Genomic DNA, 20,839 nt, shown 5'->3' with positions numbered 1-20,839 from the left:
CCACCAACCAGGAATTCCAGTGCCTGGTACACTCTGGTCCCCCCAAAACCTTGCCCGGGGACCCCCAAGACCCAGACCCTCTGGATCTTAACACAAGGAAGTTAAACCCTTTCCTCCACCATTGCCTTCCAGCGCCTCCCTCCCTGGGTACACCCTGGAAGTTACTGTGATTTAAACTCCTGAATCACAAAGGAGAGAAAGAATTCATCTTCCCTCCCCTTCTCTCTCTCCCCTCCAGACTCTCCTGAGAGAGAAAGTAATCCAAACAGAGAGAAAATTAACCTTTCTCTCCCCTTCCCTCCTTTCTCCCCACCAATTCCCTGGTGGATCCAGACCCAGTCCCTGGGGTCTCACACAGAATAAAAAAAAAATCAGGTCTTAAACAAGAAAAGCTTTTAATTAAAGAGAGAAAAACAGTAAAAATTATTTTGGTAAATTTAAGATGGATTAGGTACAGGGTTTTTCAGCTATAAGACACTGGGAATACCCTCCCAGCCTAAGTATACAAGTACAAAATTAAAATCCTTTCAGCAAAATACAAAATTTGAACTCCCTTCCAGCCAAATACACATTTAAACTCCTTCTAGCCAAATGCACATTTAAACTCCTTCCAGCCAATACACATTTTGCAAATAAAGAAAATAAACAATAGCCCTAACTCGCCTTATCTACCTAGTACTCACTATCCTGAACTTATAAGAGCGTGTATCGAGAGATTGGAGAGAAACCTGTTGCACGTCTGTCACTCTCAGAACCCAGAGAGAACAACAACCAAAAATAACAGCACACACAAAAACTTCCCTCCTTCAAGATTTGAAAGTATCCTGTCACTGATGAGTCCTCCAGTCAGGTGACAGCCAGGCTTACTGAACTTGTTAACCCTTAACAGTCAAAAGAGATATAAAGTACTTCTGTTCAATTAAACTCCTAACTATCTGTTTATGACATGCCCATTCTGCACTTATCCAGGAAGCAGCTCACTTTGCAGAGGCTTGATAAGTTCTCTCTCCATTGCAAACCCAGGAGGCTCGCTGACTGATCAGGTGTGCATGCGAGATTGGTGATCATAACAGAAGGATTACTGCTGACCTCAGCTACTGCTGTTTGCCAAGTGGGGAGCAGGGGAGTTCTGTTTTCAATAAGTGGATTGCAGATTGTTGGATATAAAGAGTATGATGGGTTCCCCTGGGGTGCCACTTTGGAACTGTGGATACCACTGAGCCTGCCTGTCCCACCAGCCTGGGTTCCACTTACTTCCGTTACTGCTGTGACAAGCTTTCAAGCCCCCTTTTCCAGCACACACACACAGGTAGAGAACACACCCAGCTACAGCTACATTCACACAGATGCTGAGATCAAGCTCTGCATGGGAAGGCCTCAGCTAAGGAACTGCCCAGCACTCAAAGTGCACTTTTCCTTCTGGAGAGTAAACTCAAAAAATTGTATTTGTCTTCCACTGCCAACAGAGAACGGTACAGCATAGCTAGTTGAAATTGCCCTCTCCCCTCACATGTGGAGAGAATATGCACAGCTTTTGCCCACCATCTCCAGTTATGAATTGCACAAACCTGGGTTTTTGGAAAAACAAAGAACAGGTTTATTAACTACAAAACGTAGATTTTAAGTGATTATAAGGGATAGCAAACAGAATAAAGCAGATTACCTTAGTAAATTAAAAAAAACCCTGCAAGCTGATCTTAACACACTAGATAGGGAGCATAATTAGCAAATTCTTGCCCTAAGTGATAAACAGTCTAGCAGATTCTTAAAGCAAAAGTTGCCTTGGTTTTTCCAGGTTTTCAAACACAGGCTAAAGATCCTTCTAGTCAGGTCCCATCACTTCCCCTTCCCATAGTTCGGTCTTTATTTCGCAGATGTTTCCAGGTGTATTGTTCTAGGGTGAGTGAGGACCCGCCATAATGTCATTTCTCCCCTTTTATATCTTCTCTCCACTTGCTGGAAAGCTCTTTTGCTGTGATCTGGGTCAAATAGTTCCCACTGTGTAGTGTTATCTCTGAGAGGTTTCCATTGTACACAGTTCCTCAATAATCCTTGTGCTTGTGTGCATTTCCTCAGTAAGCCATTCACTTTTTTACTGTCATACCTGAAAGGCTGCTTGTGGGTGTTTTCAACCTCAGGACATGTCTTAGTAACACATACATAGCCAAACTTCACATATGATGGTAGCACATATAATCCAATGAGATATTACTATCTAGCAGATCAAGACTTCTAGTGTAGATACAAGGGAGGATTAGCCTTGAACCCCAGCTCAAGCATGGGCTTACATTGCAGTTAGATCTACCACAGTCCTAACTCCCAGGACTCTCTGCTACAGCCAGCTCATCCCTAGAATCTCTAATACCTGAGCATTCCCTCCTTCACTGCAGTCTCCTGCCTAAATTTAACCACATCATAGGTAGTTCTGCTGGAGTCAGTAGCACCGATCACATGCCTGAAGTTAGACATGAGCTTAAATACATTTCTGAATCAGGGCTGTTATGTATATTGTATTAGTGTCCAGAGGTCCCAGTCAGGATCAAAACAGAATTGTCGGGAGGACGACAATTCTGATTAGCGACAACTTTTGAGGTTTCCAAAGGTTTTTTTGTTCCTACGTGGAACCAAAACTAAACCAATTGAATGTTTCCGAAAATGGAATTTGTGTTGACACAGGTGTTTTCAGACTGAAAAGCTGAGTTTTTCAATTCAGTCTCTGTCTCTCTCTCTCTGGTCAGACATGACCAAAAATCTTTGGATGACATGTCTCCTCAAAACATTTCAGCTTTGACAAAATATCATATATTGATAAGATCAGATTTCATGGAAAATGTTCCAACCAGCTCTAGATCAGGATTCTGTTACGCTAGGTGCTGTACAAATAGTAGAAACCAGTTTCCTTTTTCCAACTCAGCAGAATATTTAGCTTGCAGGGGCATTTCCTTTGTTCAGTTCAGGAGTATACCCTTGCATTCCAGATCCAGAATAAATGCTTTTAACATACAGGCAAAATATGGTTTTGAGCAGTGGAACTGTGTACAATGGAAAACTCTCAGAAATAGCACTACACAGTGGGAACTGTTTGACCCAGGTCACAACAAAGGAGCTTTCCAGCAAGTGGAGAGAAGATATAAAAGGGGGGAAATGACATTATGGCGGGTCCTCACTCACCCTAGAACAATATACCTGGAAACATCTGTGAAATAAAGACTGAACTGTGGGAAGGGGAAGTGATGGGCCCTGACTAGAAGGATCTTTAGCCTGTGTTTGAAAACCTGGAAAAACCAAGGCAACTTTTGCCTTAAGAATCTGCTAGACCATTTATTACTCAGGGCGAGAATTTGCTAATTATACTCCCTATCTAGTGTGTTAAGATCAGCTTGCAGGGTTTTTTTATTTACTAAGGTAAACTGCTTTATTCTGTTTGCTATCCTTTATAATCATATAACCCTTAGGGGTATGCAGAGGTCTTCCAGGGAGTACATCAGCTCATCTAGATATTGGCTTAGTTTTACAACAGGCTACATAAAAAGCACTAGTGAAGTTAGTACAAACTAAAATTTCATACAGACAAACTGAGAAAGTAAGCGATTTTTCAGTAATAGTGTGCTGTGATTCTTTTGTATTTTTATGTCTGATTTTGTAAGTGAGGTATGCGAGATAAATCAGACTCCCAAGAGGGGTACAGTAGTCTGGAAAGGTTGAGAACCACTGGTTTTGAGCACCCACAAACAGATTGTGCTTGCAAAAGTCGACGTCGACTTATGTCACATAACGAGTGTCATGTGATCAGTGCATGAATTGAATTGGTTTATGCATGCCGTTAGGTGCGTGACAACCTGATTTATGTAGACAGTGGGGGAGTTGCATGTGGAAATTGAAGATGTTCCTGTGGCAGAAAAAAACTTACAGGAGATGACAGTAGCATCACCCTCTAAATGGAAAGAAGTATTAGTGTAATTGACACCTCCCTCCAGCAGGCTCAGGGAATCTGGCCCCACCTCTTGGTATTTGCTGATCCCTTAGCTGCTCACTTAAGATGGGTTTCACTGGAAATTAAACTGGAGAAACCCACCCAATCAATAAACATACAAAGGAAAATTCAAAGATATGCAGCTGAAGTGAAATTTTCTACCCACCCGCACAAAGCCTTAGTAATCACACTCCATGGAATGGGGGAAGGACCCCGCAGGGCGGGTGAGATGGATGGAATCCATCTTCTCACCAGCAGGACTTCATCGCAGCCTTTTCTGAGCTGCTCTTCCAATGGAAAGGCTGGAAGAGTGGCCACCATGCCCCTCCATTCCTTACACAGTGCCTCATATCTGGGCCACAGGGCCAAGAGGCCAGAATCTGATCTCAGTTACGCTGGAATAACTGAGATCAAGGATGTAGTCACACTGCAGTGACCTGTTGTGCTTACTTTTTTAAAAAATATATATAGCTGAAAAAATTCTTTAAAAAAAAGTTTCATATAAACTGATTGACCCATTTTGTCTGCCTCCAGGGGAAGCCTTACATTTGGCCAGGGATTTTGGCTACACCTGCGAAACAGAGTTCCCGGCCAAGGCAGTAGGAGAACACCTTGCCAGACAACATATGGAACAGAAAGAACAGACAGCGAGGAAAAAGATGATCCTAGCGACAAAGTAAGCAAGAAAAATCATTAAACACAAGAAATGTGGCCAGACGCTTTTCATTCGGATCATAGGAGGTTTATCATTATCTGTATTACAATAGCCCCCAGAGGCTGCAAGTGAGATCAAGGACCCTTTGTGCTAAGTGCTGTCAAAACACAGTAAGAGACAGCATTTAACCCGAAGAGCTTACACTGGGACTGCTCACAGTGCAGGAAGTTAAGCATGTGCATACGTCTTTGCAGGATTGGGGCATAAATAGGGAGGGAGCATTATTAAAATGTAGGCTCTTTGGGGCAGAGGCCAGCTCTGCGTTCTGTGTTTGTACTGTGTCCAGCACAATCCTGCTCCATGATACTAGGGCTCGAATCTGCTAACACAATACAACTGATAACTAATAATTATTCCCAATGTACAGAGGGGGAACTGAGGCACTGGGGGGGCAAGGGTGGGGTCAGATCCTCAGCTGATGCAATTGTTTCAGCTCCACTAAAGTCCAAGGAGCTATGACAATTTACACCACTGAGGATCTCCACCAGAGTGATTAAGGCCAAGATCTTTAAAGCAATTTAGGCCTTGTTGCGCTCAGCTTCGCAACGCCTAACTGAGCTGGGAGCCTAACTGATTTTCAAAAGGGATTTAGGCATTGAGGAGTCTAGATCTGACTGTTGATGGGATTTACACTCCTAAATTCCTAAATCCCTTTTGCAAATGAGATTAGGCTCCTAGATACATTAGGGATTGTGATGCCGAGCACAGCAATGCCTATAAAGATCAGGGCCTCGGTGACTTGTCCAACATCACACTGGAAGTCTGTGGCAGAGCCAGGAACTAAAGCCAGACCTCCTGAATTCCCAGTTCACAAGATGACCCTGCCTCATTGGTGGCTGAAATAATGGGAACAAACCATGCCAGAATATAATTCATGAAATAAAGATAATTTGCTGGGAAGAAGGTATGCAGACCAGTTGGACCTCATGGTCCATACACACCAACGGTTACAATTTTTCATGTACTGTTGGACCACAAGTATCTTTGTCTATTCAGAGCAGACTTTTGTTGTCATCATGTCGTTTAGATGTCCAATGCTATACGTGAGTCAGGGCCAAGATTTCTTTGAGTTCTAAGTGGCAAAGCACATCAAGGACTATGAAATCTAGTGCTCGGTTCCTATTGAGGCAAATGAGAGTTCCATTCAAGGACTAAGAACAACACGTAACTCAGGATACTCATGTACATCACTGGCTTGATGTCAAGCTTTAGTCATTGCTGGTACTGCAGCCCTTTGAGAACATTGGGTACACGGGAAGATGTGAGTGCAAAGTATTGTTATTATTCTACTTATGTTCTTCACTCACATATATCAGCTGTCTGATGCACTTCACAAACTTAGAAATAAGTAAATAACCCAGAAGTTGCTAAAACATCACTTAGCTCATTGGGAGTTGTGAAGCTATGCTTCTGGTTAAACCGTTGAGTATTTAGGGCTTGATTGTGCCTCTAGGCATAGCCCTGGGCAAGGGGGTGGTATATGTAAGCGGCACCACCCCAGAACTACCCCAGGAGGCATGGTGAATCAGCAACACCCCTCAGAGGCACAAATTCTTCTATTCTCTCTCCTTCCCCTCTGGAGATAATAAATTGCCTCTGGCTTATACCACTAACAAATTACCATGCTCCCCAGGCTGGTTCATCGCTACTGGCTGGCCCATCGGGGGACAGGTCAGCCCATTCCCCTGCCACTTTCTACATTTACCAGCCACCTGCTTGCAGAGATGGTGAGGAGTAGCAGGCACACAGAGTTCATTTACCTCTGCATCTCCAGACCCACAATCCAGCCAGTCTATCCAGGGGCCTCGTAAAGAGGTATCTTCTCCACCGCACACCCCAGGGCAGATGCACAATCCACGTCATAACCTAGCCCCCCTTCTGTATACACGATGCATTGATATGGACCAAAATAAATAAAGAGGGAAGTAAACGGCAGTTTAAACTGGAAATGCTCCCTGATCCTTAATGCAACCATTGACGCCATGACACTATCATATTTTCAGAATCATAGAAATGTCCTATTTCCCCTCCATCAGCTAAAAGTACTCACTAGTTGGTCAGTTAACCCTGCCTTTAAAAGTAAAGATATCATTTATCATACTGTATGTAAGAAGAAGTCCGGTGGTACATTAAAGACTAAGAGATTTATTTGGGCATAAGCTTTCGTGGGTAAAAAACCTCTGAAGAGGTGAGGTTTTTTACCCACGAAAGCTTATGCCCAAATAAATCTCTTAGTCTTTAACGTGCCACCAGACTCCATGTTGTTTTTGTGAATACAGACTAACAGGGCTACCTCCTGATACTTGACTGCATGTGGGGTGATTGATGTATTGTAATAGACTGGCTGGTGTGTATGTAACAAGTGCCCTCTACTGGATGGAATTTGAACTACACCACACAGTATCATAGGCCCTAAGGTACTGCAATCCCAGATACTACAAAAATGGGCATCATACAAATGTCTGTAGCAAATAATACATCCATAATTATGCTACTAATGAACATTCTCCGTTAGCTCAAGTGTCAGAGCCGATACTCATGGAGAAGTAGTATCTGAGCTTTAGCTTAGCAGTTGACAAGAAGTTCATAGCTGCCATGGTGTACACCACAGTGACAACTATGACACGCTGGATAGTTACACTCTCCGAAATTAATGTGAAATGCTTGGGCACCATAGGCACTCCAGGATATGCTGTGTCTAACCTTACCTTAATCCATTCTCTGCCACTGGCAGTTCAGTTCCTCCACTGATAACAGTTGCTGGCTAGTTGTGGTACATCTTCCTACATGATGCCAGTGCATTTAATAGCCTCTATCACTGTTTTCTGTGAGCTCTACCTTGGCTTTCCTCATTTTCTCCTGGGGTGTACCCAGTTCAGCGCTCACACAGCATGCCTCCCATCTTCTGTATGGTGTACATGTCTCAGCCATCTAAGCCTTCTTTCTTTGATTATATTTTCTAACAAACCCAGCACTGTAAGCAGCCTTACTCTCGCATCGTTATTTTATTTTCCCTTTAAATATGTAACTGTTTAACTAAGGAAGTAAATGAACTGGTGGGTAAGTTGCTGGGCACTGTCCTCTACTGGATAGAATCAGAACCGCTTAACTGTGTGTTATTGATATAGCTGATGAGATTTTCTGAATTTTGAGTTCTTGATAAAATACGAAAAATGTTGACAATAATTCCCCAATGAAAATGTTCAGGTTTTTAAATAAGCTTGTGGAAATTTCTTAACAACCAAAAAATGTCATGGAGATGTCAACATTTTTTGAAATTTTGAAAAATCAGCAAAAATGATTTTTTCTACTTGTTTGATTGTTTATTTTACTAGTACTAGTTATTAACATTCTGCTGAATATTATGCTTCAGCTCAAGTGGTAGGGGACTTTGGTTATAGAGCAGTAAGGTTTGAGTTCTAGACTTAGTGACTCTGAAGTTTAAAATTGTTATTATTTATATTCTAGTAATGCCCGGGATGATCAATTATGGACCAGAACCCCATTGTACTAGGCACTGTACAAACAGAAGAAAAAACGTCCATGAACCGAGGAGTTTATAATCTAATAAGCTGTGATGCACTGTCCAGGAAAAATCATGAAGTTGTAGGTGACCACATATGTGTTATAGGATCAATAGCTGTAGAACACCTGCATGCAATAGTCCAAAACTCATATCACTGACTTAAAGTGGAGAGAAACAGGATACCACTTTGATTGGTATTCACTGTAGATATAACTAAATGTTGAAAATCCATAACCACACCAGAGGCAGATAGTCCTTGATAAACTCTTTCGATTCCCCAAGGAGCCATAAAAAACAATTACTCTGTCAGGGCAAAAAAAGTCCACATGGCAACTTAAATTATTTACCCAAGTCGAGCAGAGATCCACTTCACATGCATGCACAGTTTCAAGGTGTTCTTGTCCTCAAAAGAGCCATTGAAAAGCCAGATGCACTGCAGGCATATCTACCTGTACAAAACTGCATGAGATGCTTCCCATCTCACCTCTTAGACCTGGTCTGGAGCCCACCACAGGCTTATTTTATGGTTACATTCCAGAAGAGAACAACTGCTGTGAGACAATAGATCAATAGCCTCTATAGTCCAGCATCCTGCCGCCAAGAATGATCAATGGCAGATGCTTCAGAGGAAGGTGTAAAACCCTTACAACACATCTGACTCTGCAATGCTATAACATAGGAGACATGTCTTGATGACTTCGACTGTTAATCAGCTGATGCATGACAATGTAGGACCAGAAAAACTATTTTCCAAGTCAAAAACTTATTATGAGATGTGTGCGCGAGAGGAAAGATGGTGTAGTGTCTAGGGTGCTAGGCTATGACTAGAGAGACCTAGGTTTAGTTTCCTGCTTTGTCACAGGCTTCTTGAATGACCTTGGGCGAGTCATTTAGTCTCTCCGTGCTTCAGTTCCCCACCTATAACACAAAGGTAATAGACTTCCCTACCTCACAGGGTGCTTGTGGATGAATACATTAAAGATTGGGAGATCTTCAGCTGTTAAGCACATCTTGTTGAAAACCTAGTTGTCCCAACATAACCCACTGCATAAGGAGCGTGGGAACCTGTCAAACCTCTGGCACAAAACAGGTGATGTCCTGCTATGCCATCAGCTCTATATCTTCCACTCCATCACATGACTATCACTCAGCTAAGGACACAAAATACAGCTATGGCGCTAAGGTCCTATGGTGATCAATACGTTAGCGCTACTTTCATTGACACACAGATAGATTGATAAGTAGTTATCGTTTGAGTGAGTTATTCTAAGCCAGCAATAGGTGCTTGTTTGCTTTCTCCAGTATTTGTTTAAGCCTCAGTGAAAGTAATTAGAGATTACTAAGGGTACGTTGTTCATCACCTGAATTTAGGTCCTGTATTGAAAGAAAATTGGAGAAAACAGTGATCTGCTCACAGTTGCAGATATTCCAGCTGTAGCAAAAGAGGTTACATTCATTTAATGAAATGGTTTCCTGTGAATTCTTGACTCAGCTCTAATGCACTTTAACATACACGTAAAGTGAGTCAAACTTTTTTGAACTTCAGGATAGCCAGATCTGAAATTTGGGTGTGAGTTCTGGTTGGTCCTAATATCACACAGATTGGTTTGCCCATCCCTGGCAGCCAAGGAAATAATGTTTTCATATGTGAATTGAGCAGATTTCTGGTGGAGCCACCGAGGAGTGTACATTCAGTTGGGTAGACACTCACTCTCCCATTCACAGAGAGTGCATTGCACTTGCAAAATTTAATAGTGGGTTGGACATCTGAGCACTTGCCCCAACTGATTTGCACCCAAAATTCAGCTGCAGGTGTAACAATGAGGATGTGAATTTTGTGGGTGCAATGGAAATAAAGGCGTAAAGTTTGTAACTGCAACTTGCATCCAGCACAGACTCATAGACTCATAGGTCAGAAGGGACCAATATAATCATCTAGTCTGACCTCCTGCACAAAGCAGGCCACAGAACCCTACCCATTCACTTCTATAAAACCCCCAAGCAGAGAATCCACCAGCAAGTGACCCATGCCCCACGCTGCAGGGGAAGGCGAAAAACCTCCAGAGCCTCTGCCAATCTGCCCTGGAGGAAAATTCCTACCTGAGCTGTGGGCAAGGCTCCCCAGCCAGCAGTCATGAAAGAATTCTCTGCCGAAACTCAGATCCCACTCCATCCAACATCCATCGCAGACCATTGAGCAGACCTATCTGCTGATAATCCAAGAACAATTGCAAAATTAAACTTCCTATCTACATCCCTTCATAAAATTATCAAGCTTAGCTTAAAGCCAGATATGTCTTTTGCCCACTACTCCCTTGGAAGGCTGTTCCATAATTATCCTCTATGGTTAGAAACCTTCGTTAATTTCAGTCTGAACTTCCTAGTGTCCAGGTTGTACCCATTTGACCTTGTGTCTACATTAGTACTAAGCTTAAATAATTCCTCTCCCTCCTAATGTTAATCCCCGTGAATATATTTATATACAGCAAGTATATCCCCCGGAGCCTTCTTTTGGCCGGCTAAACAAGCCAAGCTCTTTGAGTCTCCTTTTCATAAGCAGGTTTTCACATTCCTCTGATGATCCTAGTAGCCCGTTCTGAACCGTTCCAGTTTGAATTTCATCACTGCTTAACATGGGGCCAGAATCATCCTTCTTAAATATGGGAGACCAGAACTGCACACAGTATTCCAGGTGAGGTCTCACCAGCGCCTTATACAATGGTACTAACACCTCCTTATCTTTGCTGGAAATACCTCGCCTGATGCATCCTAATACCGCAGAAATAACCCTTCTGGGAATGTACCCCCCTAAGTTGTTAACAGTCCTCATTTGGCCATGATTGGAGTAAAGCATCCCTCACATCCCTGCTCGGTGCTGCTCAGACTGTGACTGTGACCATGATGAGGCGAGCTGGGGCAACTTGCCTGATACAGCAGGCAGCAAGCAAAAGAGCAGGGAGGCAGGAGGTAGAGCATCAGCAAGGCATGTAGTCAGTGGGTGGCTAAGGGGTAAGCAGTGGAGGTCCCTGACTCCACCCACTTGCTCCCTGGCCTGAGTAGATGACTGGAAGCAGAGTGAGGAGTACGCTGCTCCACGGAAAGGAGTAGTAACTTGCTTTCCCTTAGAGCATGAGAAGTACTGTGCCTCTTGGAGTCACAATTCACACTCTGGTCTGCTTCTGGGACCGCATGCCCATGTGCCATCCCTCCGTCAGGGCTGCCTGCAGAATCACAGGCTGTCCCAGAGTGAGTAACTGTGGAACCCCATAGAGTTGCTTTTCCAGAGACACTTCTCTGCCTGGGAAGCCACTTTAAAGTAGGTTACTGCTCTCTGTCAGTTTTCATGTATAATGCAAAGCTGCTTTTCTCCCCCTTCAATCGACAGCCCTAGTTAACGACTTCTGACATGTCAGGAGGGAAGAGATAGGAACCAAGCACTTGGCTCAGTTCTGACACTTGCCGTAGTCAAATCTAACAACTTTTAAGCTGAATGTTTCCAACAGGTAGAACCTGGAGGTAGACCTGACAGGCATCCTAGGTGTGTTAGATCATTTATAAGCCAAAGCACTTGACTGATTTCTGTTGTTAGAAGAGTCTTTTTTTCCCCCCTCTAAGGGTCTGATTCATTAAAACTGTATACTCCATATGCATACACTTCTCTGTAATTTTTACCAGAAAAAGTGCTGAATCCCTCTCTTTGGATAAAAGTCTGCACTGATGCAAACCTTTCAACAAGTCAGCTCAAAGAGCCATATTCACTGCCCCCATTTACAAGAGGCAGGCTGGGTAAACCCAGACTAGCACAGAGGTTGCTAGCTTGTTATAGCTTATGGGGTCCCACCTTTAGCGTAAGGGGGTTGTGGTATTGAAGATCCTGAGTTCACCCCCAATAGATGACTCCTGAGGGAATCAGTTACAAAGGTAGTACCTAAAAAGACACAATCTTTTGTAGGCCTCAGATATGCAAGATGAGATGATTTTAACAGCCTCCACTGGCTGTTCTGCAAGAGGAGAGCCACCCACTGTTGCTGCCAATTAATGGAGTTGCTCCTTTAGCCCAGGAATAGAGATGATACAAGTAGTGTGAACATTTTTGTCTAAATGTTTGTGGAGACCTATTGGTTTTGAATAAGGTTTTATCAGGCAGGGGAGAAAACAGAGAAAGAAAGGGGCAACTTCCTTATACTTTATAGCCTGATGGTGCGGGCCTTTGGGTGAGATGTGGGAGACGCTGCTTCAAATACCTGCTCTGCCTAAGTTAGGGAGATGTGGGATGAAAAAATCTCCCCGAATGAGGCCTAATTACAGTGGATGGGCACAGAGCTCAGATTTGAGCCTGAAGGGAACATTTTGGCACACTTCCATTTCAGGGAAAATATTCAAAAGTTTTTGATGCAGAACAAAACCAGATTTCAAAAGTTGCTGCAGAATGGAATTACTGTCCTCCGGTCAGCCTTAGGAGGGAGGTCTGTGTTGAGTTGTAATAGGTCCTGGGTTCAGAGACTGTAGATGACTCATAGATAGATTAGCAGGACCCAGGACGGGGGCTAAGCGAGGCACTTTATGCACAGTTGGCCAGTTTGCACGTGCAAATATCATCTTGCCAGCCTATATAGTGTCTGTACAAATTTGCAGACAAGTTTAGGGTACGCCTATCATGTTAATAGGCTTTCAAACATACCCTGCTACTAGTGTAGACAAAATTTAACCCTTTAAAAGTGTGTTAGCTGACCCAGTTAACACATCTTTAAAGGTGTTAAAACTGTTCCATTCTAGGTGCAAAAATCATGTGTAAAAACATGTCAGGAAACCTGTTTTCCAATACAACCTGTTTCTTCAATCTAGACAGGGTTCTACAGAAAGACTTGTGAAGATGCTGCTGACAGTATCTGTCTACTGATGCTTTTGGTCATTTTTTGCTGTCGTATATCATTGCACTCTAAACCATTTTTGTGCTAGGGCTCTCACAGATGCTATACCAATAATGTTGAATTGTTATGATGTCTAGTATGGGTATCAGCCTCACAATGGAGACTGCATGGATCCCTTTTAAATGATTCCCCTTTTCTTTTAGACAAATATGTAAAGAATTCCAGGACCTATTGAGTCAAGACAGATCACCCCTTGGATCCTCAAGACCAACTCCAATATTAGACCTCGACATCCAGAGACATTTAACACACTTCAGGTATGACCTTTGAAGTCATTTTGTGGTGCAATTTCCCAAATAAAGACAAAGGCTTAGGTTAACTGAATAGGAGAGATCTTGGAGAGGTGGATGGGAAGTCTTTTAAACTGGATTTCTTCTACAGGAACTGAAAGATATTTTGTTTCTGCTTAGAAGGACAAAATTACAAAGCTGGATCTCATAAAGACTCTGCATTCAAATACAGTGGCACCTGTTCTCTTATCTCCCCAGGGTTTGGACTACAAGGGTATAAACAGCAGGGAGATGAGTGGTAACTCCTCCATGTGGATGCTGCAGGTGTGAACTAAAAAGCTCCTAGTTTGCATTAAGAGAGTCTCCTTCAAACAGGGCTACTTTAATGTGAAGTAGGAACCTTTCACTTTACACTCACAGTGTCCACATGGGAGAGTTACAGTGTAGCATGTTGGTGCACACAACTGGTGCCCCCCTCACTTCTACACAGGTTCTTGCACCCTTGGCTGGAAGAAAGGAAGTATTATCCTGCCCATACCACTTGAGATGCAGTGAGATTCAAGGCCAGATTTTCAGAGGTATTTAGTCACCTATAGATGCAGATAGACATCTGGTGGAATTTTCCAAAGCACCAAGGTGCCAAATTCCTTCTGACTGAAACAAGAGCTAGTTAGGCATTTTTGAAAATCTCACTAGGTGCTTATCTGCATCTTTGAAAATCAGAGCCTAAGTGACTTGGCTAAGGTCTATGGCAGAGCTGGGGACAGAACCCAGAGCTCCTAATTCCTAGTCTAATATCTTGATTACAAAATCATCCTTCCGCTCTTGGCACATAAACTACTGTGAGTTTCAGGTGAGGTCTATGTCAGCCAGACACCCCTTAAGTATTTTCGCACAAGACAGGGATAGTAGCAGTAGAAGCTTTACCTCTTCGTGTTGCTATGCCTCAGCCCTGACCCAGAGATTGGGAGAAGATAATTAAGTCTTTGTGGTTCAGCAGTCCCTGGCCTTTCTGCTGAGACTGCCAACAAAACTTCTGGTTACTGCCAGTGGAAGAAATGGTTTCAGTGCGGTGCACTGGGCTGTGCAAGTTGTTTATTAAACACTAAATAACTTGATTGAAACTATCAATTTATTTCACATAAGCCATTGAACAGCCATCAAATGATATCTGCTAAGAGCTAACAGAAGAGAACATAAGAGTGGCCATACTGGGTCAGACCAAAGGTCCATCTCGCCCAGTACCTGATCTTCCTACAGTAGCCAATGCCAGATGCCCCAGAGGGAATAAACAGAACAGGTGATCATCAAGTGATCCATCCCCTGTCGCTCATTCCCAGCTTCTGGCAAACACAGGCTAGGGACACGACAAGAGCTGCATGTGAACTGTTCCCACAAATAGCCATTTGGGGTGTATCATGCCAACGAATTGTATTTGGTGTTAGAAAACCCAGGAACAATGTTGCATGCTCTCTAGCACCATCTACTGGCACATAATCTATTACCTAACTACATATACCACTCTCGTTTACGGCACACTCCTGTAAGAGTAATGGCTTTCAGTCCATACTGTCCTGGACTGAGTTTCCTTTAATAGTCCTCTGAGCCATACAGTACTCAGTGTCTCCAGGCTCTTGTTTCCCCTTTACTCACACACAGATGCACACACACACAGAGCTCCCATCAATCATAAGCTGATATAAATGGGACCATCCTGTTGAGGGAATGGATAAGTCACATTATATGCACATAAGGCAAATGTGACACAATCAGGGACAGCTCTAGACATTTTGCCGCCCCAAGCACGGTGGCATGCCACGGGGGGTGCTCTCCCGGTTGCTGGTCCAGCGGCTTCGGTGGACCTCCTGCAGGCAGGCCTGTGGAAGGTCCGCTGGTCCTGCGGCTCCACCGAAGCTGTGGGACCAGCGAACCCTCCGCAGGCATGCCTGTGGGAGGTCCACCGGAGCTGCGGGACCAGCAGACCCTCCACAGGCATGCGACCGGCAGAGCGCCCCCCGCGGCATGCCACCCCAAGCACGCGTTTGGCGTGCTGTGGCCTGGAGCCTCCCCTGGACACAATGCAGCTAATCTTGGTATGTTTTGCACATTACATTAAATGGGATATAAAAGGGACACAGAGGGAACAGACCTAATACTGAAGTCAAGATTCCCATCCTCCCCTTTGCTGCCCTGTGTGATACAGGAGGGCCAGAGAGCAGTGGGAGAGTGGTATAGGGGAAATAAATAAGCCCTAGGCTAATTAAGGCATGGTTCCCTGAAGACTAGGGAGGGTTGCTACAGGTTAATTGGAACACCTGCAGTCAATTAAAGGCCCAGTCAGGAACCTAATAAAATCCCCTGCTTCAGGCAGTCAGAAGAGGAGGAAGGATAGAGGACTGAAGCTTGGAGGAGTGATGTGAGATTGGAAAGATCAGAGAACTGAAGTAAGGGAGACTGTGCCCCAGCAGGGCAGGGAGACTCCCTTCCCCAGCATCTAAGGACTGGGAGTAACCCCACTAAAGGGGGAAGAGGGTAAGAAACCTGCAGAGGTTGAGAGGAGCTGGGACTCAGAGTGAGGAGCAAAGCCAGATCCCTCCCCCTCTCCTTTCCCACCTACCAGGGCCACTAGTGCGGCCCTTGGTGCCCAAGAGCAGCAGCAAGGGGTGGCGTCTTAGCCCCCCACCAAGAAAAGCACGGGACCCACCATACTAACATTGGTCATCTTGTCACACCTGCTACACTGGGACTTCAATCCCAACTGCTAGCATCCTTGAGGATGCTTAACTTATCTTCAGTGGGACTACTCAGGTGCTTAAATTTGGGCATGTGGTTGAGTACCTTGCTGAATTGGAGCCTAAACGCAGAACTTCCTTCACCGGTCACTTGATTGGCTTTGGCCTCGATGTGGTTTACGTCAGTCAGTAGGTGAAGTCAAGAGGGTAAAAAATCTAAGACAATAAAATAAGAAACAGGCTGCAGACAGACATTCCCCAGGTAGGTGAAGTGGCGGTTGTAATCTGAACCTGAGTCAGAATTTCAGATCTGTCCTCTAACTCTACAATGGGATAAACCAATTCCTGGATCCAAACACCCGGAAATGTTGGAATGGGCTTGGATCCATCTTTAAAATAAATGTTGTCCAGACTTTGATCCTAGACATTTCAGAAATGGTTAAGGCTACTATTATGTCACAGAATCTGTGATGTCCATTGACCTCCATGACATTTTCTGCCCCACGGCTGAAGCTCCCAGCCATCCCTCCTGCCCCCACAGCCCCTTCCCTGGTGGGGGGACCCTGCAACTCCCAGCTGTGGCAGGTGGACCCTGCAACTGCCCAGATGCAGTGGGCAGTGGAGGAACCCCCTGCAGCTGCCCAGCCATGATGGTGGGACTCCCTGGAGCTCTCACTCACCGTAGGTTGCGGGAATCCTCCAGAGCCGCTCTGCTGCCACGTCAGAGGCACCCTGGAGCTCCCACTCACCGCAGTGATGAGGGACCCCGGACCCCCAGCCACAGTGGATGCTGAGCTGAACCTGCCTCCCCATTTTGTCATGGATTTTTTTAGCGAAAGTTAGGGACAGGTCATGGCTTCCGTGAATTTTTATTTATTGCCCGTGACCTGTCCATGACTTTTATTAAAAATATCTGTGACAAAGTCTTAGCCTGAGACATGGTTGCTAACATTCCAGGGTGCTATTATGCCCTCTAGTGGTCACACAGAGAAGCAGCTGTTCATCACTATCCTGGCGATAGGGAGGGACTTGATCACCATAAGCAGAAAGACCTGTATGTGCTTGACTCCCAACACAGGTAGGTCAGCTGTCAACATCCATTACACTGAAAAGAAACCATCTATCCCACTGGGAGACTCACTCCCTGATTATAGACTCTATAGGACAGAGTTGCAAAAGAGCATGTTAGATGATGAGCTCTTTAGAAAATCGGGTCCTATTTGTTCAACGTATTGTTAAAAAAGAATATATCCTTTTTACCTTTGAGACTATTAATCATTCCTCCATTATGTGGTGTACATTGACGCAAACTCAGGCTGTGAGCTTTTGTGCCATTCACAAACTGAGCCCAGTTAAGCCTGTTCATTTCTTGACTGGGAGTCCTTCAGGGGACAGCTCTGATGTTGCAGGAAGTGGTGCTAGGGATTTAGTGATGCTCTTTGTGCTGATAGTGGGTGATACTCTTCCTCCTGAGTCAAGTCATGTCCCCAGTTTACTGCTATGGAGCCCTGGACTGCTACAGAGGCCACTGACTGGAACAGAAACAAAACCAAGCTTCTGGTTTTTAGTGGTTACTAAAGATCCCAGAGCAATGTCTACCAAAACAGGGAAGTCTGCTCAAATGTCCCAGCCAAATGATGATATAGGTAGCTACCGTACATTTGCCCTACTCTATGCTTCCACTGCTTTCATTGGATAAGGTATTATTCCTTTCTTCCTTACAAAAAAAAATTGTGCGTTGTTGACCTTGCCTTGGTCCATCTCTGAGGACCACCTTTTGATACTTGATGAAATGATCACCCTATGCGTTCAAGCAAGTTATCCACTGATGTAAATAGGCATGACTCTAGTAAAGTCAAAGATATTGCAATCATTTATGGCAGGAATTAAACTGGCCTATACTTTGTCATAATGTCCAGGGTTTTGATGCTCATGAAATGTATTAATTATTCATTCTTATTATATACATCGACATTGCAAAATTGTTTTTTTTAATAAATTGGTAGCCCTTTTTGATTGCAAAGATAATCCTTAGTGGTGTTATTTGTAATCTGAATGCCAATCATGTGCTTAGTGCTCTCAAAACATAATATTTCCCAGATGAGACAATAAAACTGAGGTAATGACCACTGGTGGTCATCAACAATTCAGTTACATTTTTTAACAAGAGTACAAACCTGCTGTCCCAGCTATATTCCAATATAATAATCTTTCTCTGACACATTTTACCTCCTGTACTATGAGGAAGTTTATAATGTTGCAAAGCTCTCTGTCCTGTGACAAAACCACTAGATAGTTATTGGGGGTTACAAACTTCAGACTTGCACTAGTTGTTCTGAAAGGTCACAAACATCTTGGCAAACATAGGAAGAATATCGGGCTTTTGCCTCTTTCTCTCTCTCGCTCTAATCTGAGCTGATTATGACTTTACGTGGAAAAAATAAAAAAACGGGTGTAGTTTCACTCAGGTTTAGTATAGAGATAGTGGACTAGAAACTTCTGTTTACTCTCTCTCATAAGCCAAGAACAAGGGAATGTGGAATGAAATTGGAAGGTGACAAATTCAGAACCGATAAGAAGAAAAGCATCGTGAGAAAAGAGTCTAACAGGATGGGGCAAAAGACTGCACATTTCCATGGACAACATAAATGAATAGTAAATATTAGGACATAAACAAGAACTTTGGAAGTGATATAAACTCCCATGAACAAAACAGAATCTAGCCCTTTTTTATTGGGTACGATGAGGAATTTTTATCCAGGAACAAGCTTATCCCATAACTGCCAACTGCAGAGTTTCTTGCATCTGGTACTAGCTAGCACCAGTGACCAGATACTGGACCAGATGGAGCACAGATCTGACAGAGTGTGGTAATTCCTATGTTCCAATGTTTTAATTCTTCACCTCAAATCAGGCAGTGGCATTTGCTTGTTGAGATCCCCTTCATCAAGATACTCAAACGTGTTTAAGGGCAGGAATAGTTCCAATGAAGGAATAAGAGTTTCTAGGTTTGCTCAAATGCAAAACTGAAAGCTCACGCAAGCTGAAAGCAAGGAAAAGCTTCAAAGAACCCCCCTGTGAGCCTGAAAACTGCTGAGTTTCACACAACTCTAGTAGACAGGCATAAAACATAGGCTGATACAATCACGTTTGTGCAGTTATCTTCTGACGTGCCTATCTGACCTGAATATAGAAAACACAGTTTCAGCAGCTCTACACTGCAGGTGTACAGTGTGTTAACTATGTTCAACCATCCACAGATACCATGCAGCCATGTTTCTATCAGGGCACTCTGGGAAAATCTGAGCAATTATCCTATGCTGCGTGAGTCTGGATAAAGGATTTGGGGTGTTTTTCAAAATTCCCTTGTCAGTGACCTCTGAGGTAGCTTTCTGCAAAGATAATTGGGAAGCAGGAAAGTGCTAAACCTGGTTTCAAAAGCATAGTTAGGTTTCCTGATCTACACTACAAAAGGATCATGCTAGGTCCTAATTAAAGGATGTCAATAACATGAGTTAACTGACAGGCAGCAAGCGCTGGTACATGTTGCAGAGCCATGAGTTAGGAAATGTGTTTCTGTGTCATGTATGGATATGAACTAGGTTTGGAGTTAATCATCCCATAACCTGGCTATGAACATGCTGAAAGACTTTAGTACAGACAGGATTTATGGGAGAGCTTTTGCACAGCTCCAGGGAGAATGCATCGCTTAGTTCAGGAAGCAAGCATGCAAAGCCTGGGAAAACTCAGGGCCATCCAAAGGCTGGGAGCGTTTGTGAAACCACATTCATGCCTGCCTCTCAGTGGCTTTTTGTTTGCTCCTAGTGACCAGCCCACATATAGAAGTGTATGAGTCTGCTACTACCTTTGGTTTTTAGTTCAAGTAGTGGGGCTCATGCATTATGATCCAAAGAGCCCAAGTTCAAGACTTGCAGTAGCGAAAACACAGTTATGGGGTCCTAATTACCCTTGCACGGGGTTTTGTCATCAAACCTGCCACAGGCACTCTCTAGTGGTCAAATATGACTCTATGAATTTTCAATAGAAAAGAAAAATCTCTCCAAGCACAAAATGATATTAGCAAAGAAAGTACCCAAAGGGCTTCTGTAGCCTGAAAGGACAGTGTCCATCATCCCACACTGCCTTTCATATTCTGCCTATTCCCAAAACACTAATAAGTCATGGAAGCAAAGTAAAATGAAATGTTTTATTAGGGGATTTAAGGAAACTCCAGGCTAACATTAGCATAGCAAATTTTACATCCTTCATATTTTAAATTTAGGCCCTAGATATCATAATGGTAGCTGCTTTCAAAAGAATGTTCGCATGTGAAAGAAAGAAGGAAAGAAAGAAAGAAAAAGAAAGAAAGGCATTGCCAAGAAAAGTTTTGTACAGAACTTTTTTTTAAATGGCTTTTACTAATACCAATTTAGGCCAAGATTTTCAAAAGTGACTAATGACTTAGCATACCTCAGGTTTTGGGTGCTCAGTTTCAGATACTTTAGTGAGGCCTGATATTCAGAGGGTGTGTGCTCAGTATTCCTTTAATATCAATCCCTTTAATATCAATCCCTTTCAGTCCCAAGTAAAGCATCCAAAACCTGAGGTCCCCCAAATCACTAGTGACTTTTGCAAATCTTGGTTTAGGGCTAATCTTACATTTGTTTCTGACCCAAAATTCCCATTGGATTTGGTGGAAGATCTGTGTGTGGGTGTGGGTGGGGGTGGGGGG

The 20,839-nt window shown here is 43.6% G+C and overlaps 1 protein-coding gene across 1 annotated transcript in view; it reads left to right on the top strand.

Annotated features, from left to right (window-relative positions):
* The window catches only part of TFAP2D (transcription factor AP-2 delta), a 64,205-nt gene that overhangs the window by 31,339 nt on the left and 12,027 nt on the right, over positions 1 to 20,839 (top strand). The window contains exons 6-7 of the mRNA XM_032804086.2: positions 4,508 to 4,649; positions 13,289 to 13,402. Of these exons, the coding sequence (XP_032659977.1) occupies positions 4,508 to 4,649; positions 13,289 to 13,402 (256 nt within the window). The remainder of the gene's footprint in view (positions 1 to 4,507; positions 4,650 to 13,288; positions 13,403 to 20,839) is intronic.

The sequence above is a fragment of the Chelonoidis abingdonii genome, chromosome 3 (assembly GCF_003597395.2).
Source record: "Chelonoidis abingdonii isolate Lonesome George chromosome 3, CheloAbing_2.0, whole genome shotgun sequence".
Classification (NCBI taxonomy): domain Eukaryota; kingdom Metazoa; phylum Chordata; order Testudines; family Testudinidae; genus Chelonoidis; species Chelonoidis abingdonii.
The sequence above is the reverse complement of the archived record's forward strand: the minus strand, read 5'-3'. Positions and strand labels throughout refer to the sequence as shown.